General features: G+C 40.3%; 1 protein-coding gene across 4 annotated transcripts; it reads left to right on the top strand.

Moving 5' to 3' along the window:
• LOC109886698 (NACHT, LRR and PYD domains-containing protein 3-like) lies at nucleotides 1-27,700 on the top strand. Of its 4 annotated transcripts, none has more exons than XM_031821580.1 (11): nucleotides 1-113; nucleotides 1,714-1,767; nucleotides 13,221-13,459; nucleotides 16,562-18,362; nucleotides 20,597-20,770; nucleotides 21,816-21,989; nucleotides 22,121-22,291; nucleotides 23,601-23,771; nucleotides 24,971-25,144; nucleotides 25,579-25,625; nucleotides 26,210-27,700. In XM_031821580.1, exons 2-11 carry the CDS (start codon nucleotides 1,730-1,732, stop codon nucleotides 26,785-26,787), a joined length of 3,567 nt encoding a protein of 1,188 aa, XP_031677440.1. In that variant the 5' UTR covers nucleotides 1-113; nucleotides 1,714-1,729; the 3' UTR covers nucleotides 26,788-27,700. The 4 variants fall into 4 exon arrangements, with proteins under 4 accessions (XP_031677440.1, XP_031677442.1, XP_031677441.1 ...); XM_031821579.1 differs by lacking the exon at nucleotides 1-113 and adding an exon at nucleotides 742-1,537; XM_031821582.1 differs by lacking the exons at nucleotides 1-113; nucleotides 23,601-23,771 and adding an exon at nucleotides 480-1,537.

Here is a 27,700-nt window from a genome sequence, read left to right as displayed (position 1 = left end):
ATATGATTGCATTCAAAGATCGACTGTATCTAGAACATAGATACTGAGCACTCGTCATCGGGAAGGACATATCTCATTGACTTGACATATTCTGGTTGTGAATTCAAGCTAAGGTAAGAATTCTGCCAGGGTTATTGTAAAATGTGTACGGAAATGAAATGTATGGTGTTATTTTAGTCAAGTTGAATAACAGTAAAACACTCAGACCTTAACAGTCTATTTCACCTGGGACAGGTACAGTTCAGTCATACAAAATGGCAGTAATCGCTCATGGACGAGTCCAGTTCAAAAACATATTCATATATTTCTACATCATGGTTATTTTACAATTTGTTCATCTCTATATATTTTAGTTTTTTTTAATGACAATAAGCTCCTGCTTCGTGTAATTTAGCATGAAACCATTGACCATACTTTTCTTAACAGTGTTATTATTAGGCTGATGCTACGTCATTTTAGTCCCCTACAATTCCTTAATAGCATAACGTGACCTGTTGAACAAAGCAACACAATAGGAGGAGATGGATGGTTTAAAGACACCGTGAAGAGTTATTATTCGCTCCAGTAAGACCAGAGGGCTATCCTACGAAGCACTAGATCTACTCAGGGGTTTTTCGAAAGCTAATTATCTTCACGTTGATTCCAGTTCAGGTTAGTTAAACTCATATTGCTCGTCCGCCTACGGCTGACCAACTCTAGCAGGCTTGTAAACTACTAACCACAAGGCGGCTACAACTTCCACTCGGTTTAACTCGGTACATTCCACCCAGAGGAAGTCTTGTGTAGTTTATATCCACTAGGGGGATATTTCTGCAACATCTTTCTAGTTGTAGCCAAATGATTTTCTACAATTGCAACATTAACAGCACAGTCACATTGGTTAGATAGCAACATGACATTGTTAATGATATTGCGGCAGTGGAAGCGCAAGTCGAGCTAGAATAACCAAGACCAGCCCGGGTTGACTTCAGAGTGCCAGGCTGTAGATATGGCTGGTTTTCCCCTTCTCGGATTCGAACCGAGGTACGTTACAACAGGTCTTGCTCTTGGTTTACGACATTTCTGTTGAGAAAAGACCATACTACAAATGGACCATGCTACACGCTTTAGACCGGATATAGAACAGCTGGACCATTACACACGCGTTAGACCGGATATAGAATTCCCAGATTTTGCCCAACCCAGAAAGGAGAGAACTCACCCATCCTGCGTTAGAAGTTCAGAACAAGAAAGTGTAGGCTATATAGAAATGACTCTCGTTAAAAAAAAATGTTGTTGTTAAACTTAACAATAAGTATTTACATCAGCCTAATCGAGGTGTAGATTACATCACGGACGACAGTGTTTGAACTTGAAAAACGGATGCATGGGATTTATATAAATGCAACTCTGCACATCCAATGACAATTCCGGCGATAGGAATAAAATGTAGAGACGCTTGTTGATTTGACAGCTACAAAGCAGCTACACCTCTGACACCGCCTAAACACCGAGGTTACCGCGGATCCAATTCAATCCTGGCAGGAATGGAGAAGAGGTGATAATTAGAAGTCATGACTACATGTACACGTGATTTAAATCACCAGACTATTTGGATGTGTCTGTTTTAGTAAATGTTTGATTTCTAAGAGAACGTTATGAAATAATAGAGAACAATTCTCATTCAATATTGAGCTGTCACTGTGTTAACCACTATGCTGGATCTCTGTTTAGGGGCCAGTGCTCTGAAATGAGTCTCTCGGGGGAACTTGACACGGAAGCTAACAGGTGAGATTAACATTTTACTTCCATATCTGAACTACGAGTAAATGAGACCTCGTGTTTGATACTGTGTGACTACAAACATCCCTGGGCCAAAATCACTGGCACCACCACTACTACTGCTACTACTACAACAAACACTACTACTACTACTACTACTACTACAACCGCTACTACTACAACCACTACTACTGCTACTACTACAACCACTACTACTACTGCTACTACTACAACCGCTACTACTACAACCACTACTACTGCTACTACTACAACAACCACTACTACTACTACTACAACCGCTACTACTACAACCACTACTACTGCTACTACTACAACAACCACTACTACTACTACTACTACTACTACTACTACTACTACTACTACAACCGCTACAACAACAACCACTACTACTGCTACTACTATAACAACCACTACTACTACTACTACAACCGCTACTACAACCACCACTACTACTGCTACTACTACTACTACAACAACCACTACCACTACAACTACTGCTACTACTACTACTACAACCACTACTACTACTACTACTACTACAACCGCTACTACTACAACCACCACTACTACTGCTACTACTACAACAAACACTACTACTGCTACTACTACTACTACAACTACCACTACTACTACTGCTACTACTACAACCACTACTACTACTACTACTACTACAACCGCTACTACTACAACCACTACTACTACTGCTACTACTACTACTACAACTACCACTACTACTACTGCTACTACTACAACCACTACTACTGCTACTACTACAACCGCTACTACTACAACCACTACTACTGCTACTACAACCACTACTACTGCTACTACTACAACAACCACTACTACTACTACTACAACCGCTACTACTACAACCACTACTACTGCTACTACTACAACAACCACTACTACTACTACTACTACTACTACTACTACTACTACTACTACTACTACTACTACTACTACTACTACAACCGCTACAACAACAACCACTACTACTGCTACTACTACAACAACCACTACTACTACTACTACTACAACCGCTACTACAACCACCACTACTACTGCTACTACTACTACTACAACAACCACTACCACTACAACTACTGCTACTACTACTACTACAACCACTACTACTACTACTACTACTACAACCGCTACTACTACAACCACCACTACTACTGCTACTACTACAACAAACACTACTACTGCTACTACTACTACTACAACTACCACTACTACTACTGCTACTACTACAACCACTACTACTGCTACTACTACAACCGCTACTACTACAACCACTACTACTGCTACTACTACTACTACAACCACTACTACTGCTACTGCTACAACAACCACTACCACTACTACTACTGCTACTACTACAACCACTACTACTGCTACTACTACAACCGCTACTACTACTACAACCACTACTACTACTACTACAACCACTATTACTACTACTACAACCACTATTACTACTACTACAACCACTATAACTACTACTACAACCACTATTACTACTACTACAACCACTATTACTACTACTACAACCACTATTACTACTACTACAACCACTATTACCACTACTACTACTACTACAACCACTATTACTACTACTACAACCACTATTACTACTACTACAACCACTATTACTACTACTACAACCACTACTACCACTACTACAACCACTATTACTACTACTACAACCACTACTACTACTACTACAACCACTATTACTACTAACTACTACAAACCACTATTACTACTACTACAACCACTACTACCACTACTACTACTACTACTACAACCACTATTACTACTACTACAACCACTATTACTACTACTACAACCACTACTACTACTACTACTACTACTACTACTACTACTACAACCACTACTACTGCTACTACTACAACCACTACTACTGCTACTACTACAACCACTACTACTGCTACTACTACAACCACTACTACTGCTACTGCTACAACAACCACTACTGCTACTACTACAACCACTACTACTGCTACTACTACAACCACTACTACTGCTACTACTACAACCGCTACTACTACAACCACTATTACTACTACTACTACAACCACTATTACTACTACTACAACCACTATAACTACTACTACAACCACTATAACTACTACTACAACCACTATAACTACTACTACAACCACTATTACTACTACTACAACCACTATTACTACTACTACAACCACTATTACTACTACTACAACCACTATTACTACTACTACTACAACCACCACTACTACCACTATTACTACTACTACCACTATTACTACTACTACTACCACTATTACTACTACTACAACCACTATTACTACTACTACAACCACTATTACTATTACTACTACTACAACCACTATTACTACTACTACAACCACTATTACTACTACTACAACCACTATTACTACTACTACAACCACTATTACTACTACTACAACCACTATTACTACTACTACAACCACTATTACTACTACTACAACCACTATTACTACTACTACAACCACTACTACCACTACTACTACCACTACTACAACCACTATTACTACTACTACAACCACTATTACTACTACTACAACCACTATTACTACTACTACAACCACTACTACTACTACTACAACCACTACTACTACTACTACTACAACCACTATTACTACTACTACAACCACTACTACTACTACTACCACTACTACTAAATGTTTACTTGCCAGCTTCCTCTCAACTGTGATCAATAATACTAATAATATTGGAACAGTAAGTCAGTAAGGAGCTAAAAACAAGACACAAACACTGTGGACAAATAGACAGTCAAACACTGTGGACAAATAGACAGTCAAACACTGTGGACAAATAGACAGTCAAACACTGTGGACAAATAGACAGTCAAACACTGTGGACAAATAGACAGTCAAACACTGTGGACAAATAGACAGTCAAACACATCAAATAGACAGTCAACACATCAAATAGACAGTCAAACACAACGAATAGACAGTCAAACACTGTGTCAATAAATAGACAGTCAAACACTGTCGACAAATTAACAGTCAAACAACAAATAGACAGTCAAACACTGTGTCGCCAAATAGACAGTCAAACACAACAAATAGACAGTCAAACACGGTGTCAACAAATAGACAGTCAAACACTGTGGATGAATAGACAGTCAAACACTGTGGATGAATAGACAGTCAAACACTGTGTCAACAAATAGACAGTCAAACACTGGACGAATAGACAGTCAAACACTGTGTCGACGAATAGACAGTCAAACACGGTGGATGAATAGACAGTCAAACACTGTGGATAAATAGACAGTCAAACACAACAAATTGACAGTCAAACACTGTGTCAACAAATCAACAGTCAAACACAACAAATAGACAGTCAAACACTGTGTCGACAAATAGACAGTCAAACACGGTGTCAACAAATAGGCAGTCAAACACTGTGGATAAATAGACAGTCAAACACGGTGGATGAATAGACAGTCAAACACTGTGGATGAATAGACAGTCAAACACGGTGTCGACAAATAGACAGTCAAACACTGTGGATGAATAGACAGTCAAACACTGTGGCAAAAAAAATTGACAGTCAAACACAACAAATAGACAGTCATACACTGTGTCAACAAATAGACAGTCAGACACTGTGGATAAATAGACAGTCAAACACTGTGTCAACAAATAGACAGTCAAACGCAACAAATAGACAGTCAAACACTGTGTCAACAAATAGACAGTCAAACACTGTGTCAACAAATAGACAGTCAAACAACAAATAGACAGTCAAACACTGTGTCAACAAATAGACAGTCAAACACTGTGTCAACAAATAGACAGTCAAACACTGTGTCAACAAATAGACAGTCAAACACTGTCAACAAATAGACAGTCAAACAACAAATAGACAGTCAAACACTGTGTCAACAAATAGACAGTCAAACACTGTGTCAACAAATAGACAGTCAAACAACAAATAGACAGTCAAATAATAATAAAGCGTGAAGATGTGTAGAAAGTATGAAATACACTATGTGGAATGATATACAGAGTACTATGAAATACACTATGTAGACAGATATACAGAGTACTATGAAATACACTATGTGGAATGATATACAGAGTACTATGAAATACACTATGTGGAATGATATACAGAGTACTATGAAATACACTATGTAGAATGATATACAGAGTACTATGAAATACACTATGTAGACAGATATACAGAGTACTATGAAATACACTATGTAGACAGATATACAGAGTACTATGAAATACACTATGTAGACAGATATACAGAGTACTATGAAATACACTATGTAGAATGATATACAGAGTACTATGAAATACACTATGTAGAATGATATACAGAGTACTATGAAATATACTATGTGGAATGATATACAGAGTACTATGAAATACACTATGTAGACAGATATACAGAGTACTATGAAATACACTATGTAGACAGATATACAGAGTACTATGAAATATACTATGTAGACAGATATACAGAGTACTATGAAATATACTATGTAGACAGATATACAGAGTACTATGAAATACACTATGTAGACAGATATACAGAGTACTATGAAATACACTATGTACAACCACTACTACTGCTACTACTACAACCGCTACTACTACAACCACTACTACTGCTACTACAACCACTACTACTGCTACTACTACAACAACCACTACTACTACTACTACAACCGCTACTACTACAACCACTACTACTGCTACTACTACAACAACCACTACTACTACTACTACTACTACTACTACTACTACTACTACTACTACTACTACTACAACCGCTACAACAACAACCACTACTACTGCTACTACTACAACAACCACTACTACTACTACTACTACAACCGCTACTACAACCACCACTACTACTGCTACTACTACTACTACAACAACCACTACCACTACAACTACTGCTACTACTACTACTACAACCACTACTACTACTACTACTACTACAACCGCTACTACTACAACCACCACTACTACTGCTACTACTACAACAAACACTACTACTGCTACTACTACTACTACAACTACCACTACTACTACTGCTACTACTACAACCACTACTACTGCTACTACTACAACCGCTACTACTACAACCACTACTACTGCTACTACTACTACTACAACCACTACTACTGCTACTGCTACAACAACCACTACCACTACTACTACTGCTACTACTACAACCACTACTACTGCTACTACTACAACCGCTACTACTACTACAACCACTACTACTACTACTACAACCACTATTACTACTACTACAACCACTATTACTACTACTACAACCACTATAACTACTACTACAACCACTATTACTACTACTACAACCACTATTACTACTACTACAACCACTATTACTACTACTACAACCACTATTACCACTACTACTACTACTACAACCACTATTACTACTACTACAACCACTATTACTACTACTACAACCACTATTACTACTACTACAACCACTACTACCACTACTACAACCACTATTACTACTACTACAACCACTACTACTACTACTACAACCACTATTACTACTACTACAACCACTATTACTACTACTACAACCACTACTACCACTACTACTACTACTACTACAACCACTATTACTACTACTACAACCACTATTACTACTACTACTACTACTACTACTACTACTACTACTACTACTACTACAACCACTACTACTGCTACTACTACAACCACTACTACTGCTACTACTACAACCACTACTACTGCTACTACTACAACCACTACTACTGCTACTGCTACAACAACCACTACTGCTACTACTACAACCACTACTACTGCTACTACTACAACCGCTACTACTACAACCACTATTACTACTACTACTACAACCACTATTACTACTACTACAACCACTATAACTACTACTACAACCACTATAACTACTACTACAACCACTATAACTACTACTACAACCACTATTACTACTACTACAACCACTATTACTACTACTACAACCACTATTACTACTACTACAACCACTATTACTACTACTACTACAACCACCACTACTACCACTATTACTACTACTACCACTATTACTACTACTACTACCACTATTACTACTACTACAACCACTATTACTACTACTACAACCACTATTACTATTACTACTACTACAACCACTATTACTACTACTACAACCACTATTACTACTACAACCACTATTACTACTACTACAACCACTATTACTACTACTACAACCACTATTACTACTACTACAACCACTACTACCACTACTACTACCACTACTACAACCACTATTACTACTACTACAACCACTATTACTACTACTACAACCACTATTACTACTACTACAACCACTACTACTACTACTACAACCACTACTACTACTACTACTACAACCACTATTACTACTACTACAACCACTACTACTACTACTACCACTACTACTAAATGTTTACTTGCCAGCTTCCTCTCAACTGTGATCAATAATACTAATAATATTGGAACAGTAAGTCAGTAAGGAGCTAAAAACAAGACACAAACACTGTGGACAAATAGACAGTCAAACACTGTGGACAAATAGACAGTCAAACACTGTGGACAAATAGACAGTCAAACACTGTGGACAAATAGACAGTCAAACACTGTGGACAAATAGACAGTCAAACACTGTGGACAAATAGACAGTCAAACACATCAAATAGACAGTCAACACATCAAATAGACAGTCAAACACAACGAATAGACAGTCAAACACTGTGTCAATAAATAGACAGTCAAACACTGTCGACAAATTAACAGTCAAACAACAAATAGACAGTCAAACACTGTGTCGCCAAATAGACAGTCAAACACAACAAATAGACAGTCAAACACGGTGTCAACAAATAGACAGTCAAACACTGTGGATGAATAGACAGTCAAACACTGTGGATGAATAGACAGTCAAACACTGTGTCAACAAATAGACAGTCAAACACTGGACGAATAGACAGTCAAACACTGTGTCGACGAATAGACAGTCAAACACTGTGGATGAATAGACAGTCAAACACTGTGGATAAATAGACAGTCAAACACAACAAATTGACAGTCAAACACTGTCAACAAATCAACAGTCAAACACAACAAATAGACAGTCAAACACTGTGTCGACAAATAGACAGTCAAACACGGTGTCAACAAATAGGCAGTCAAACACTGTGGATAAATAGACAGTCAAACACGGTGGATGAATAGACAGTCAAACACTGTGGATGAATAGACAGTCAAACACGGTGTCGACAAATAGACAGTCAAACACTGTGGATGAATAGACAGTCAAACACTGTGGCAAAAAAAATCGACAGTCAAACACAACAAATAGACAGTCATACACTGTGTCAACAAATAGACAGTCAGACACTGTGGATAAATAGACAGTCAAACACTGTGTCAACAAATAGACAGTCAAACGCAACAAATAGACAGTCAAACACTGTGTCAACAAATAGACAGTCAAACACTGTGTCAACAAATAGACAGTCAAACAACAAATAGACAGTCAAACACTGTGTCAACAAATAGACAGTCAAACACTGTGTCAACAAATAGACAGTCAAACACTGTGTCAACAAATAGACAGTCAAACACTGTGTCAACAAATAGACAGTCAAACAACAAATAGACAGTCAAACACTGTGTCAACAAATAGACAGTCAAACACTGTGTCAACAAATAGACAGTCAAACAACAAATAGACAGTCAAATAATAATAAAGCGTGAAGATGTGTAGAAAGTATGAAATACACTATGTGGAATGATATACAGAGTACTATGAAATACACTATGTAGACAGATATACAGAGTACTATGAAATACACTATGTGGAATGATATACAGAGTACTATGAAATACACTATGTGGAATGATATACAGAGTACTATGAAATACACTATGTAGAATGATATACAGAGTACTATGAAATACACTATGTAGACAGATATACAGAGTACTATGAAATACACTATGTAGACAGATATACAGAGTACTATGAAATACACTATGTAGACAGATATACAGAGTACTATGAAATACACTATGTAGAATGATATACAGAGTACTATGAAATACACTATGTAGAATGATATACAGAGTACTATGAAATATACTATGTGGAATGATATACAGAGTACTATGAAATACACTATGTAGACAGATATACAGAGTACTATGAAATACACTATGTAGACAGATATACAGAGTACTATGAAATATACTATGTAGACAGATATACAGAGTACTATGAAATATACTATGTAGACAGATATACAGAGTACTATGAAATACACTATGTAGACAGATATACAGAGTACTATGAAATACACTATGTAGAATGATATACAGAGTACTATGAAATATACTATGTAGAATGATATACAGAGTACTATGAAATACACTATGTAGAATGATATACAGAGTACTATGAAATACACTATGTAGAATGATATACAGAGTACTATGAAATACACTATGTAGAATGATATACAGAGTACTATGAAATACACTATGTAGAATGATATACAGAGTACTATGAAATACACTATGTAGAATGATATACAGAGTACTATGAAATACACTATGTGGAATGATATACAGAGTACTATGAAATACACTATGTAGAATGATATACAGAGTACTATGAAATATACTATGTAGAATGATATACAGAGTACTATGAAATACACTATGTAGACAGATATACAGAGTACTATGAAATACACTATGTAGACAGATATACAGAGTACTATGAAATACACTATGTAGAATGATATACAGAGTACTATGAAATACACTATGTAGAATGATATACAGAGTACTATGAAATACACTATGTAGAATGATATACAGAGTACTATGAAATATACTATGTGGAATGATATACAGAGTACTATGAAATATACTATGTGGAATGATATACAGAGTACTATGAAATACACTATGTAGAATGATATACAGAGTACTATGAAATACACTATGTGGAATGATATACAGAGTACTATGAAATACACTATGTAGAATGATATACAGAGTACTATGAAATACACTATGTAGAATGATATACAGAGTACTATGAAATACACTATGTGGAATGATATACAGAGTACTATGAAATACACTATGTGGAATGATATACAGAGTACTATGAAATACACTATGTAGAATGATATACAGAGTACTATGAAATACACTATGTAGAATGATATACAGAGTACTATGAAATACACTATGTAGAATGATATACAGAGTACTATGAAATACACTATGTGGAATGATATACAGAGTACTATGAAATACACTATGTAGAATGATATACAGAGTACTATGAAATATACTATGTAGACAGATATACAGAGTACTATGAAATATACTATGTGGAATGATATACAGAGTACTATGAAATATACTATGTGGAATGATATACAGAGTACTATGAAATATACTATGTAGACAGATATACAGAGTACTATGAAATATACTATGTGGAATGATATACAGAGTACTATGAAATATACTATGTAGACAGATATACAGAGTACTATGAAATACACTATGTGGAATGATATACAGAGTACTATGAAATATACTATGTAGAATGATATACAGAGTACTATGAAATATACTATGTGGAATGATATACAGAGTACTATGAAATACACTATGTGGAATGATATACAGAGTACTATGAAATACACTATGTAGAATGATATACAGAGTACTATGAAATATACTATGTAGAATGATATACAGAGTACTATGAAATACACTATGTAGAATGATATACAGAGTACTATGAAATACACTATGTAGAATGATATACAGAGTACTATGAAATATACTATGTAGAATGATATACAGAGTACTATGAAATACACTATGTGGAATGATATACAGAGTACTATGAAATACACTATGTAGAATGATATACAGAGTACTATGAAATACACTATGTAGAATGATATACAGAGTACTATGAAATACACTATGTGGAATGATATACAGAGTACTATGAAATACACTATGTAGACAGATATACAGAGTACTATGAAATACACTATGTAGAATGATATACAGAGTACTATGAAATACACTATGTAGAATGATATACAGAGTATTATGAAATACACTATGTAGAATGATATACAGAGTACTATGAAATACACTATGTGGAATGATATACAGAGTACTATGAAATACACTATGTAGACAGATATACAGAGTACTATGAAATACACTATGTAGAATGATATACAGAGTACTATGAAATACACTATGTAGAATGATATACAGAGTATTATGAAATACACTATGTAGAATGATATACAGAGTACTATGAAATACACTATGTGGAATGATATACAGAGTACTATGAAATACACTATGTAGACAGATATACAGAGTACTATGAAATACACTATGTAGAATGATATACAGAGTACTATGAAATACACTATGTGGAATGATATACAGAGTACTATGAAATATACTATGTGGAATGATATACAGAGTACTATGAAATACACTATGTGGAATGATATACAGAGTACTATGAAATACACTATGTAGAATGATATACAGAGTACTATGAAATACACTATGTAGAATGATATACAGAGTACTATGAAATACACTATGTAGACAGATATACAGAGTACTATGAAATACACTATGTAGAATGATATACAGAGTACTATGAAATATACTATGTAGAATGATATACAGAGTACTATGAAATATACTATGTAGAATGATATACAGAGTACTATGAAATACACTATGTAGAATGATATACAGAGTACTATGAAATACACTATGTAGAATGATATACAGAGTACTATGAAATACACTATGTGGAATGATATACAGAGTACTATGAAATATACTATGTAGACAGATATACAGAGTACTATGAAATACACTATGTAGAATGATATACAGAGTACTATGAAATACACTATGTAGAATGATATACAGAGTACTATGAAATATACTATGTGGAATGATATACAGAGTACTATGAAATACACTATGTAGAATGATATACAGAGTACTATGAAATATACTATGTAGAATGCACTGTGCCGGCTATGTACAGGTAATAAAGTGAATAGTCTGAGCAGAGAGAGAGAAGTACGAATAACACAGCAGTGGTGTGTGTGTGTGTGTGTGTGTGTGTGTGTGTGTGTGTGTGTGTGTGTGTGTGTGTGTGTGTGTGTGTGTGTGTGTGGAGTAATGTCCTATATTTTCTCTGTTTCTGCACAAGTAGCAGTATTAACATCTACGTGTGTGTGTGTGTAGTGGATGGTCTCCTCTGTCAGAGGATCAGTCCAGGTGTGCAGTGTGTGAGCAGGTGCTGACAGATCCAGTCTCTATCACCTGTGGACACCGGTTCTGCAGACGGTGCATCACTAGACACTGGGAGCAGCCTGCTCCGTCAGGACACTATGGCTGTCCTCGGTGTAGAAAGAGGTTCAGGACACGTCCAGTTCTACTGCAACGGGCTGAACCCAACGATGTAGCGAGAGGCTCTGAAAACAGTAAGACATTTGCTCATTAACTGTCTCAAGGCTTAAACATCCTTCTTTAACACGTCTTCTCCTCCTTCATCTACACTGATTTTTAAAATGGATTTAACAGGTGACATCTATAAGGGATCATAACTTTCACCTGGATTCACCTGGTCAGTCTATGTCATGGAAAGAGCAGGTGTTCTTAATGTTTTGTACACTCTGCCCTTTGTATTTTCAAATGTTAGATCTTCTAGTCTTCCAGCACGTGGCAAGACGAGATACACGGGAATACACGTGAATGTGGCAAGGCGAGATACACGGGAATACAAGTGAATGTGGCAAGGCGAGATACACGGGAATACAAGTGAATGTGGCAAGGCGAGATACACGGGAATACAAGTGAATGTGGCAAGGCGAGATACACGGGAATACAAGTGAATGTGGCAAGGCGAGATACACGGGAATACAAGTGAATGTGGCAAGGCGAGATACACGGGAATACAAGTGAATGTGGCAAGGCGAGATACACGGGAATACAAGTCAAATCAAATCACATGTATTTATAAAGCCCTTCGTACATCAGCTGATATCTCAAAGTGCTGTACAGAAACCCAGCCTAAAACCCCAAACAGCAAGCAATGCAGGTGTAGAAGCACGGTGGCTAGGAAAAACTCCCTAGAAAGGCCAAAACCTAGGAAGAAACCTAGAGAGGAACCAGGCTATGTGGGGTGGCCAATCCTCTTCTGGCTGTGCCGGGTGGAGATTATAACAGAACATGGCCAAGATGTTCAAATGTTCATAAATGACCAGCATGGTCGAATAATAATAAGGCAGAACAGTTGAAACTGGAGCAGCAGCAAGGCCAGGTGGACTGGGGACAGCAAGGAGTCATCATGTCAGGTAGTCCTGGGGCACGGTCCTAGGGCTCAGGTCCTCCGAGAGAGAGAAAGAAAGAGAGAATTAGAGAGAGCATATGTGGGGTGGCCAGTCCTCTTCTGGCTGTGCTGGGTGGAGATTATAACAGAACATGGCCAAGATGTTAAAATGTTCATAAATGACCAGCATGGTCGAATAATAATAAGGCAGAACAGTTGAAACTGGAGCAGCAGCACGGCCAGGTGGACTGGGGACAGCAAGGAGTCATCATGTCAGGTAGTCCTGGGGCATGGTCCTAGGGCTCAGGTCAGTTGAAACTGGAGCAGCAGCACGGCCAGGTGGACTGGGGACAGCAAGGAGTCATCATGTCAGGTAGTCCTGGGGCATGGTCCTAGGGCTCAGGTCCTCTGAGAGAGAGAAAGAAAGAGAGAAGGAGAGAATTAGAGAACGCACACTTAGATTCACACAGGACACCGAACAGGACAGGAGAAGTACTCCAGATATAACAAACTGACCCTAGCCCCCCGACACATAAACTACTGCAGCATAAATACTGGAGGCTGAGACAGGAGGGGTCAGGAGACACTGTGGCCCCATCCGAGGACACCCCCGGACAGGGCCAAGCAGGAAGGATATAACCCCACCCACTTTGCCAAAGCACAGCCCCCCACACCACTAGAGGGACATCTTCAACCACCAACTTACCATCCTGAGACAAGGCTGAGTATAGCCCACAAAGATCTCCGCCATGGCACAACCCAAGGGGGGGCGCCAACCCAGACAGGAAGATCACATCAGTGAATCAACCCACTCAGGTGACGCACCCCTTCCAGGGACGGCATGAGAGAGCCCCAGTAAGCCAGTGACTCAGCCCCTGTAATAGGGTTAGAGGCAGAGAATCCCAGTGGAAAGAGGGGAACCGGCCAGGCAGAGACAGCAAGGGCGGTTCGTTGCTCCAGAGCCTTTCGGTTCACCTTCCCACTCCTGGGCCAGACTACACTCAATCATATGACCCACTGAAGAGATGAGTCTTCAGTAAAGACTTAAAGGTCGAGACCGAGTCTGCGTCTCTCACATGGTTAGGCAGACCGTTCCATAAAAATGGAGCTCTATAGGAGAAAGCCCTGCCTCCAGCTGTTTGCTTAGAAATTCTAGGGACAATTAGGAGGCCTGCGTCTTGTGACCGTAGCGTACGTGTAGGTATGTACGGCAGGACCAAATCAGAGAGATAGGTAGGAGCAAGCCCATGTAATGCTTTGTAGGTTAGCAGTAAAACCTTGAAATCAGCCCTTGCTTTGACAGGAAGCCAGTGTAGAGAGGCTAGCACTGGAGTAATATGATCAAATTTTTTGGTTCTAGTCAGGATTCTAGCAGCCGTATTTAGCACCAACTGAAGTTTATTTAGTGCTTTATCCGGGCAGCCGGAAAGTAGAGCATTGCAGTAGTCTAACCTAGAAGTGACAAAAGCATGGATACATTTTTCTGCATAATTTTTGGACAGAAAGTTTCAGATTTTTGCAATGTTACATAGATGGAAAAAGCTGTCCTTGAAATGGTCTTGATATGTTCTTCAAAAGAGAGATCAGGGTCCAGAGTAACGCAGAGGTCCTTCACAGTTTTATTTGAGACGACTGTACAACCATTAAGATGAATTGTCAGATTCAACAGAAGATCTCTTTGTTTCTTGGGACCTAGAACAAGCATCTCTGTTTTGTCCGAGTTTAAAAGTAGAAAGTTTGCAGCCATCCACTTCCTTATGTCTGAAACACATGCTTCTAGCAAGGGCAATTTTGGGGCTTCACCATGTTTCATTGAAATGTACAGCTGTGTGTCATCCGCATAGCAGTGAAAGTTAACATTATGTTTTCGAATAACATCCCCAAGAGGTAAAATATATAGTGAAAACAATAGTGGTCCTAAAATGGAACCTTGAGGAACACCAACATTTACAGTTGATTTGTCAGAGGACAAACCATTCACAGAGACAAACTGATATCTTTCCGACAGATAAGATCTAAACCAGGCCAGAACTTGTCCGTGTAGGCCAATTTGGGTTTCCAATCTCTCCAAAAGAATGTGGTGATCGATGGTATCAAAAGCAGCACTAAGGTCTAGGAGCATGAGGACAGATGCAGAGCCTCGGTCCGATGCCATTAAAATGTCATTTACCACCTTCACAAGTGCCGTCTCAGTGAATGTGGCAAGGCGAGATACACATGAAAATTCTCAGCAAATTCTATTCTTCTCTTTCAGTGGATGTCAGCCTGCAGAGAGCTATAGTAAACCATAAAGACAGTCTGAAGAGAAGGTATGAATGTGTGATAGAAGGCCTGGTAAAAGCAGGGAGCCAAACCCCCCTCAACAGGATTTACACAGAGCTGTACATCACAGAGGGAGAGAGTGAAGGGGTTAACGATGAACATGAGATGTGGCAGCTAGAGACGGCATGCAGGACACCGACCTCACGTGACACGGCAATCCACTGCAATGACCTCTTTAAACCCTTAGCTGGCCAGGAGAGAAGCATCAGAACTGTGCTGACCAAGGGCATCGCTGGCATCGGAAAAACAGTCTCTGTGCAGACGTTCATCCTCGACTGGGCTGAAGGGAAGGCAAACCAAGATGTGGAGATCATATTTGTGCTTCCTTTCCGGGAGCTGAACTTGATCAAAGATCTCCAGTACAGTCTTCTCAGACTTCTCCATGACTTCCACCCAGAACTAGATATAGTCAATGCAGAGAAACTCACTGCCTGTAAAGCTATGTTCATCTTTGATGGGTTGGATGAAAGCAGAATTACATTGGATTTTCAGTGCAACAAAATGATGTCTGATGTCACACAGACATCGTCTGTAGATGTTCTGCTGACAAACCTCATCAAGGGGAATCTGCTTCCCTCGGCTCTCCTCTGGATAACCTCCCGACCAGCAGCAACCAATCAGATCCCCTCTGAGTGTGTCGACCAGGTGACAGAGGTACGAGGGTTCAACGACCAACAGAAGGAGAAGTACTTCAGGAAAAGATTCCGTGATGATGAGGACCTGGCCAACAGAATAATCTCCCACATAAAGACATCAAGGAGCCTCCACGTCATGTGTCACATGCCAGCTTTCTGTTGGATTTCTGCAACAGTCTTTGAACACATGTTAAGTACAGACAAGAGACGAGAGATGCCCAAGACTCTGACTGAGACGTTCACACACTTCGTGCTCATTCACACCAGCCCGAAGAACCAGAAGTGTCATGGAAAAGACGAAATGGATCAACAGGAGCTCCTGGAGTCTGATAAGGAAGCTCTTCTGAAGCTGGGGAAGCTGGCGTTTGAACATCTGGAGAAGGGTAATCTCGTGTTCTATGAAGAAGACCTGAAAGAGTGTGGCATTGATGTCACAGAAGCCTCGGTGTACTCGGGCGTGTACACACAAGTCTTTAAAGAAGAATCTGTGTTGTTTCAGAGAGTGGTGTACTGCTTTGTTCATCTGAACGTTCAGGAGTTTCTCTCTGCTGTCTACGTGTACCATTGTTACACAACCAAGAACATGGATGAACTGAGGCCCTTCCTCCAGGCGACTAGAGTCACGTCTGAAGAGAGAACCGTACACGAGCTGCTGAAGAGTACCACGAATAAAGCCTTGGAGAGTAAGACTGGACATCTGGACCTTGTCGTCCGCTTCCTTCATGGCATGTCACTGGCAGCCAATCAGAAACTCCTACGAGGTCTGGTGACACAGACAGAAAGCAGTCCAGAGAGCGTCAAGAAAACGATCCGATCCCTGAAGATGATGCAGAATGCCAACATGTCCCCCGAGAGGTGCATCAATCTCTTCCACTGTCTGATAGAGATGAAAACCCATTCAGTACAGCAGGAAATTGAGAAATACTTGAGGTCAGAGAAAAGATCCAAAAACCTGCCACTTACGTACTGTTCAGCGTTGGCCTACATGCTGCAGATATCAGACGAGCTTCTGGAGGTGTTTGACCTGAAGAAATACAAGACCTCGCAGGAGGGTCGTAGGAGACTGCTTCCAGCTGTGAGAGTCTGCAGGAAGGCTCTGTAAGTATTCTGGGAAATATCACTCACATCACACTATACTGGTAAGTAATAGCAGTATCTTTCACTGGCTGACTAGATTTTCTATTAAAATAATAAACAAAAGCTTATATATTTTTTTAAATAGAAATTGATCATAAAAAGTATTGAGTCGTGTATTAATGGTGCACACCTGTACTTATGACAGGTGATTGTGTACATGTAACTGTAGATACTCAAATATAGCTGGGTCCCTGTCCAGAAAGGAGACATGTCTGATACAGGACAAATATAGCTGGGTCCCTGTCCAGAAAGGAGACATGTCTGATACAGGACAAATATAGCTGGGTCCCTGTCTAGAAAGGAGACATGTCTGATAAGGACGAATATAGCTGGGTCCCTGTCCAGAAAGGAGACATGTCTGATACAGGACAAATATAGCTGGGTCCCTGTCCAGAAAGGAGACATGTCTGATAAGGACGAATATAGCTGGGTCCCTGTCCAGAAAGGAGACATGTCTGATACAGGACAAATATAGCTGGGTCCCTGTCCAGAAAGGAGACATGTCTGATACAGGACAAATATAGCTGGGTCCCTGTCCAGAAAGGAGACATGTCTGATACAGGACAAATATAGCTGGGTCCCTGTCCAGAAAGGAGACATGTCTGATACAGGACAAATATAGCTGGGTCCCTGTCCAGAAAGGAGACATGTCTGATACAGGACAAATATAGCTGGGTCCCTGTCCAGAAAGGAGACATGTCTGATACAGGACAAATATAGCTGGGTCCCTGTCTAGAAAGGAGACATGTCTGATACAGGACAAATATAGCTGGGTCCCTGTCTAGAAAGGAGACATGTCTGATACAGGACAAATATAGCTGGGTCCCTGTCCAGAAAGGAGACATGTCTGATACAGGACAAATATAGCTGGGTCCCTGTCCAGAAAGGAGACATGTCTGATACAGGACAAATATAGCTGGGTCCCTGTCCAGAAAGGAGACATGTCTGATACAGGACAAATATAGCTGGGTCCCTGTCCAGAAAGGAGACATGTCTGATACAGGACGAATATAGCTGGGTCCCTGTCCAGAAAGGAGACACGTCTGATACAGGACAAATATAGCTGGGTCCCTGTCCAGAAAGGAGACATGTCTGATACAGGACAAATATAGCTGGGTCCCTGTCCAGAAAGGAGACACGTCTGATACAGGACAAATATAGCTGGGTCCCTGTCCAGAAAGGAGACATGTCTGATACAGGACAAATATAGCTGGGTCCCTGTCCAGAAAGGAGACATGTCTGATACAGGACAAATATAGCTGGGTCCCTGTCCAGAAAGGAGACATGTCTGATACAGGACAAATATAGCTGGGTCCCTGTCCAGAAAGGAGACATGTCTGATACAGGACGAATATAGCTGGGTCCCTGTCCAGAAAGGAGACACGTCTGATACAGGACAAATATAGCTGGGTCCCTGTCCAGAAAGGAGACATGTCTGATAAGGACAAATATAGCTGGGTCCCTGTCCAGAAAGGAGACATGTCTGATACAGGACAAATATAGCTGGGTCCCTGTCCAGAAAGGAGACACGTCTGATAAGGACAAATATAGCTGGGTCCCTGTCCAGAAAGGAGACACGTCTGATAAGGACGAATATAGCTGGGTCCCTGTCCAGAAAGGAGACATGTCTGATACAGGACGAATATAGCTGGGTCCCTGTCCAGAAAGGAGACACGTCTGATACAGGACAAATATAGCTGGGTCCCTGGACACGTCTGATAAGGACAAATATAGCTGGGTCCCTGTCCAGAAAGGAGACACGTCTGATAAGGACAAATATAGCTGGGTCCCTGTCCAGAAAGGAGACACGTCTGATAAGGACGAATATAGCTGGGTCCCTGTCCAGAAAGGAGCCACGTCTGATAAGGACGAATATAGCTGGGTCCCTGTCCAGAAAGGAGCCACGTCTGATAAGGACAAATATAGCTGGGTCCCTGTCCAGAAAGGGGGGACGCGCCTGACAGAGGACGCGCCTGATACAGGACCAGCCATAGTATAATTAAGAACTGGTGCCAACTGTTTGACAACTGACAAACCTTAAAGGGCCGGCGCACAATTTTACTATAGCGCCATACTGGTATTATCAACTTCACTATGACATTCAAAAGTAACACAGGTTTACACTAGCAGGGAAAGCTAAACTTACACTAACATGAATACAACCTCTCTCTCATGTATCCTCTCTGTATTTGCAGACTTGCTGACTGTCAACTCATAGAAGCATCGTGTGAACTGTTGGTCTCTGCTCTCAGCTCAAACCCCTCAAACCTGAGAGAGCTGGACATGAGTAACAATGACCTGAACGATTCAGGAGTGAAGCTACTCTCTGCTGGACTGGGGAATCCCCACTGTAAACTGGAGACTCTGAAGTCAGTACCCCACTTCTTGTTCAATAAGTGATCCACAGTTTGAGAAAACTGTTTTATAAGATGTAGAATGGTATCAAAATCAATTTTCCATCTTTATCAGTGATGAGAGGATATGGGTGTCTCATGTTAGAATGGGGGGGGGGGGCGTCTAAAATGGGTCTCTAACAGGTGTACTGCACATGATTGGACATTTTTGTTCAAGTAAAAGGTAGAGGACAAAAACAGCCAATTTTGACTGATTTCAAATGGAATGACCCTGCAGGTTATAATGATTGATTTCAAATGGAATGACCCTGCAGGTTATAATGATTGATTTCAAATGGAATGACCCTGCAGGCTATTTTGATTGATTTCAAATGGAATGACACTGCAGGCTATTTTGATTGATTTCAAATGGAATGACATTGCAGGCTATATTGATTGATTTTCATATGGAATGACCCTGCAGGCTATATTGATTGATTTCAAATGGAATGACCCTGCAGGCTATATTGATTGATTTTCATATGGAATGACCCTGCAGGCTATATTGATTGATTTTCATATGGAATGACCCTGCAGGCTATATTGATTGATTTTCATATGGAATGACACTGCAGGCTATTTTGATTTCAAATGGAATGACCCTGCAGGCTATATTGATTGATTTTCATATGGAATGACCCTGCAGGCTATATTGATTGATTTTCATATGGAATGACCCTGCAGGCTATATTGATTGATTTTCATATGGAATGACCCTGCAGGCTATATTGATTGATTTTCATATGGAATGACCCTGCAGGCTATATTGATTGATTTCAAATGGAATGACCCTGCAGGCTATTTTGATTGATTTCAAATGGAATGACCCTGCAGGCTATATTGATTGATTTCAAATGGAATGACCCTGCAGGCTATATTGATTGATTTCAAATGGAATGACCCTGCAGGCTATATTGATTGATTTCAAATGGAATGACCCTGCAGGCTATATTGATTGATTTTCATATGGAATGACCCTGCAGGCTATATTGATTGATTTTCATATGGAATGACCCTACAGGCTATCAGGCTGTGGAGTTACAGAAGAAGGCTGTGCTGCCCTGGTCTCAGCTCTGAGGTCAAACCCCAACCACCTGAGAGAGTTGGACCTGAGTGACAATCATCTAGGAGACTCAATAGTGCAACATGTCTCTCCTAGATTAGAAGATTCAATCTGGAGACTGGAGATCCTAAGGTCAGTAATACGGTTGGATTGTTTGTTTTCAGTAATCCAACAGGTTTTATCTTCAGAGTTTGTAATTTACCAATTTACCAAGTGCTGTGAAGCTCAGAGGAAACCTCATGTAATGGCCTCTGTATCTGCAGTCTCTCTGGCTGTAAACTCACAGAAGCATCTTCTGAAGTGTTGGCCTCAGCTCTCAGTTCCTCCTCACACCTGAGAGAGCTGGATCTGAGTAACAATGACCTGCTGGATTCAGGAGTGAAGCTGCTCTTTGCTGGACGGGGGGATTCACCATGTAAACTGGAGACTCTGAGGTCAGTTTTCCTGTATTTAGGTGATAACAGTTCACCACATCTGTTAATGAACAAACTCAGCATTAAACTCAATATATCCAACACCTCACTGTCTCTTGACTGACACTTATACAGCTGGTCCTTTTTAAACTTTTACATTTTTGACAAATATTGTAATTGTTGTTCAATCTAGTTTGTCAATACGTGAGTCTAATAACTATGAATAGTTTTAACTTTATAAAGGCATGTTGATTTGTTGACTTGACGGGTCTTCACATTTACAAGCAACATACGAGGTAGCAAAGCAGCTAAGTGAGGATCCTTAGAAATCAAATTTAAAACAGGTTCCCACAGGGCCTCATTAGCATATGACAGGGTAGGACCAAACTGTTTCTGCACATGACCACAAATGGACACTAGAAAATGCAATGTACCTCACTTGAAAACTATGATATTCCCTAGGTAACACTGCATTCATATTCCCTAGGTAACACTGCATTCATATTCCCTAGGTAACACTGCAGTCATATTCCCTAGGTAACACTGCAGCCATATTCCCTAGGTAACACTGCAGCCATATTCCCTAGACAACACTGCATTCATATTCCCTAGGCAACACGGCATTCATATTCCCTAGGCAACACTGCATTCATATTCCCTAGGTAACACTGCAGTCATATTCCCTAGGCAACACTGCAGTCATATTCCCTAGGCAACACTGCAGTCATATTCCCTAGGCAACACTGCAGTCATATTCCCTAGGCAACACTGCAGTCATATTCCCTAGGCAACACTGCAGTCATATTCCCTAGGCAACACTGCAGTCATATTCCCTAGGCAACACTGCAGTCATATTCCCTAGGTAACACTGCAGTCATATTCCCTTTGATGTCCCTGAAGCGATCCCAACACATACAGGTGTACTGTCTTAATTTGGCTTCTCACCGCAAAACAAAAGAATCCCTACAGAAACAGGAAATGATTATGATAATTATTATAATTAATGGATGTTAACCACTGGCATATGGCCAATCAGATTTCTCCTTTTTTCTCCGTTCGGGAAAATCAAGTCTGATGTTTTAAAGTGGAAGTTACAAACTTTAAAAGCCTTTTTAAAACCTTGAATACATTACAAGTGTCCATTTTCTGCCGAGCAGGAACATTCTCTACGACGACGGTGTGATCAGGACATCTGTAGTAACGACATGAAAGACATTCTAAAAGTGGCTCGTTTGCCGGTTGAATGACTTTCTTTTCAGTAATCCAACAGGTTCAGTCTTCTGCTGTGAAACTCAGAGGAAACCTCATGTAATGGCCTCTGTATCTGCAGTCTCTCTGGCTGTAAACTCACAGAAGCATCTTGTGAAGTGTTGGCCTCAGCTCTCAGTTCCTCCTCACACCTGAGAGAGCTGGATCTGAGTAACAATGACCTGCTGGATTCAGGAGTGAAGCTGCTCTTTGCTGGACGGGGGGATTCACCATGTAAACTGGAGACTCTGAGGTCAGTTTTCCTGTATTTAGGTGATAACAGTTCACCACATCTGTTTGTCAACAAACTCCGATATAAATCTGACTGTTTCTTGACTGACACTTATGATGGAGCTGTTAAACTTGTATTTTTTTATTCCGTTTTTACAAGCAACGCTGTGATAATTTCACATCAAATATTGTAATTGTTGTGCCGATCTAGTTTGTCTATATGTGAGTCCAATAACTATGAATGGTGTAGCTTTACGAAGGCATGTTGACTTGACGTGTCTTCACATTACGAGTAACAAAAGGAGAGCGATGATTTCCTTGTGATCGCAACACATTAACGATGACATGACAGCGCCGTGATTGGCAGAGAGGTTTTTAGAAACTCTCTTTTGTTATTGGTCTATGGTGATGTCACAATGGAAAGCCCATGCCAACCTGCTGATCAGAAATTGGAAACTCTCTTGTTATTGGTCCTATTAACCAATTTTCCCGCATGGTGATGTCACAATGGAAAGCCCAAAGTCCCGCCCATGTCAACCTGCTGATCAGAAGGGTTCAGTTGTACATTGTATTTTCAACCAACCAACTATCAGGAAATAACATGGATCAGGTTTTTTTTCTCCACAGTTTTACACTCTTAGTTTAAATCGGCTGTTGTACAATGTGATATCAAACACCTCTGTTGTACAATATGATCTGAAACACAGGGGGGAAAACAGAATTGTGACTGCGCTCGGTCTTTAAGTTTAGGTCCTGAAAGCCATGAGGGCATTGTGACACTCACAGGTTGAATTCTAGACCCATCTGAAGAGAACGAACATTCAGTTTTAAACATTACACATTTTATCAGGGGACCCCATCCCCCGACCCCAAGTTTGGGAACCACTGGCATATGGCCAATCAGATGCCATATTGAAGTTTGGGAACCACTGGCATATGGCCAATCAGATGCCGTGTAGAAGTTTGGGAACCACTGGCATATGGCCAATCAGATGCCGTGTAGAAGTTTGGGAACCACTGGCCTATGGCCAAACATCAAAACAACATATGATTGGCCATAGGCCAGTGGTTCCCAATCAGATGCTGTATTGCGGATATAATGCAAATAACACCACAGTAATGATATTATGACTATATGTACACATGGATACAACAGCCAGTCTATGTTCACCGCCATAGAATATCTGTGTGATTATAGAATCATGTTACAACTCTCTGCAGGTTGGCATTCTGTGAAGTCACAGAGGAAGGCTGTGCTTCTCTGGTCTCAGCTCTGAAGTCAAACCCTTCACACCTGAGAGAGCTGGATCTGAGCTACAATCACCTAGGAGACTCGGGAGTCAGACTGCTCTCTGCTGGACTGGAGGATCCACACTGCAGACTGGAGAAACTCAAGTATGTAGAGGGTTTATGTCAGTCCATGTTGAGTGACATACTGTAAGACATGTTTCTGACCTATCAGGTTAGTTATGTCTTACAGTACACATAAATTAGCATAACTAACCTGATAGGTCAGAAACATGTCTTACAGTACACATACATTAGCATAACTAACCTGATAGGTCAGAAACATGTCTTACGGTACATGATAATTACATGTTTCTGACCTATCAGGTTAGTTATGCTAATGTATGTGTACTGTAAGACATGATTCTGACCTATCAGGTTAGTTATGCTAATTACATGTACTGTAAGACATGATTCTGACCTATCAGGTTAGTTATGCTAATTACATGTACTGTAAGCCAAACACACTTACGACGACCTGGACGGTGTGATGTGGTGACCTTGTGTGGACGTTGCCTGTCTGTTCTTCTTACCCCCTACAGTGTGGAACATGGAGGACAGTACACAATAAAACACGGGCTTAGAAAATGTGAGTGTTGACTGCTGCGAAGAAAAAATCCTGTTAGTCTTATTTCAAGTTGACTCGAAGAAAGATCGTTTTTCAGAGCGTGTGTGTGTGTGTGTGTGTGTGGTTACACTAACAGGACCTCACTCTGTTGGGATTATTGATTGGTGTGTTATGAGGTTATGATCATACAGTATAACACATGATCATTCAACAAATCTGACTGGACCTTTTCCCTTGGCTCTTTAATACCTAGAAACATTATCATTCTGATGGGGCTCTTACTTAGAAACATTATCATTCTGATGGGGCTCTTTAATACCTAGAAACATTATCATTCTGATGGGGCTCTTTAATACCGATAAACATTATCATTCTGATGGGGCTCTTTAATACCGATAAACATTATCATTCTGATGGGGCTCTTTAATACCTAGAAACATTATCATTCTGATGGGGCTCTTTAATACCTAGAAACATTATCATTCTGATGGGGCTCTTTAATACCTAGAAACATTATCATTCTGATGGGGCTATTTAACACCTAGAAACATTATCATTGTGATATGATGATGATTTGTAATTTGTGTCCTGGTCTCCCCCATCAGATGGCTGTGTGCTCTCACTGGACCCGAACACAGCAAACAGAAACCTCTCTCTGTCTGAGGAGAACAGAACGGTGACATGGATGACCGAGGAGCAGCCGTATCCTGATCACCCGGAGAGATTTCAGGATTTCGACCAGGTGCTGTGTAGAGAGGGTCTGTCAGGGCGCTGTTACTGGGAGGTAGAGTGGAGTGGGAGAGGGGCTCATATCGGTGTGACATATAAAGGAATCAATAGGTCAGGAAGGGGTGATGACAGTGGGCTTGGACCTAGTGACAAAGCCTGGTGTCTGGTCTGTTGTGATGACCATTACATGGCCTGGATCAATAGTAAGCTCACTACCATACCTTCCCCCTCCTCCTCTCCCCCGTCCAACAGAGTAGGACTGTATCTGGACTGGCCAGCCGGCACTATGTCTTTCTACAAGGTCTGTTCTGATACACTGACTCACCTGCACACATTCTACACCACATTTACCGAGCCCCTCTACCCAGGGCTGTTTGTTTGGTGTCACTCCTCAGTGTCCCTGTGTCAGGTGGTGGCCCCTGTGTCAAAAACACAACGTGATGTTTCACTCTAATCACGGTCCTGTTCAGTAGTAGGAGACGCCGTATATCACACCACCCGGGCCTTATTGTTTTAATTAGAAAACGGCTCCCTGGGAAATCTGTGATTTGACAGGTTTAAATGGTGTGTTAAGCCATTGATGATTCCCCTATTTCCACACATCATTTAGATGTAGTATCAGTTGTAAAATGGATAGTTAGTATTGATTCTAGATGGTCATATTGGCCATTCAATCCGGTCTTGACCATATTACCACAAACCCCCTAAAGGTGCCTTATTGCTACTATAAACGGGTTACTAATGTAATTAGAGCTGTAAAAATACATGTTTTTGTCATACCCGTGGTATACGGTCTGATATACCACGGCTGTCAGCCAATCAGCATTCAGGGCTCCAACCACCCGGTTTATAATGTCTGATATATCACAGCTGTCAGCCAATCAGCATTCAGGGCTCCAACCACCCGGTTTATAATGTCTGATTATCACGGCTGTCAGCCAATCAGCATTCAGGGCTCCAACCACCCAGTTTATAATGTCTGATATATCACGGCTGTCAGCCAATCAGCATTCAGGGCTCCAACCACCCAGTTTATAATGTCTGATATATCACGGCTGTCAGCCAATCAGCATTCAGGGCTCCAACCACCCAGTTTATAATGTCTGATTATCACGGCTGTCAGCCAATCAGCATTCAGGGCTCCAACCACCCAGTTTATAATGTCTGATATATCACAGCTGTCAGCCAATCAGCATTCAGGGCTCCAACCACCCGGTTTATAATGTCTGATATATCACGGCTGTCAGCCAATCAAAATGACACGTCACAGATTCGACCTGTGTGAAATGAAGACGATGGAATAAAGAGTTTGAATTGTTTAAATGGTATTTGAATAAATGCAATAAAACTGAAGTTTGGCCAAAGTT

This window comes from Oncorhynchus kisutch, unplaced genomic scaffold (assembly GCF_002021735.2).
Source record: "Oncorhynchus kisutch isolate 150728-3 unplaced genomic scaffold, Okis_V2 scaffold3993, whole genome shotgun sequence".
Taxonomy (NCBI): domain Eukaryota; kingdom Metazoa; phylum Chordata; class Actinopteri; order Salmoniformes; family Salmonidae; genus Oncorhynchus; species Oncorhynchus kisutch.
The sequence above is the reverse complement of the archived record's forward strand: the minus strand, read 5'-3'. Positions and strand labels throughout refer to the sequence as shown.

What these genes read in the sequence shown, in the direction of transcription:
- LOC109886698 (XM_031821579.1), top strand. An exon ending in TGTAAACTGGAGACTCTGAA is followed by an intron (nt 20,771 to 21,815) that starts GTCAGTACCCCA and finishes ATGACCCTACAG; the next exon opens with GCTATCAGGCTGTGGAGTTA. An exon ending in AAAACACGGGCTTAGAAAAT is followed by an intron (nt 25,626 to 26,209) that starts GTGAGTGTTGAC and finishes CTCCCCCATCAG; the next exon opens with ATGGCTGTGTGCTCTCACTG.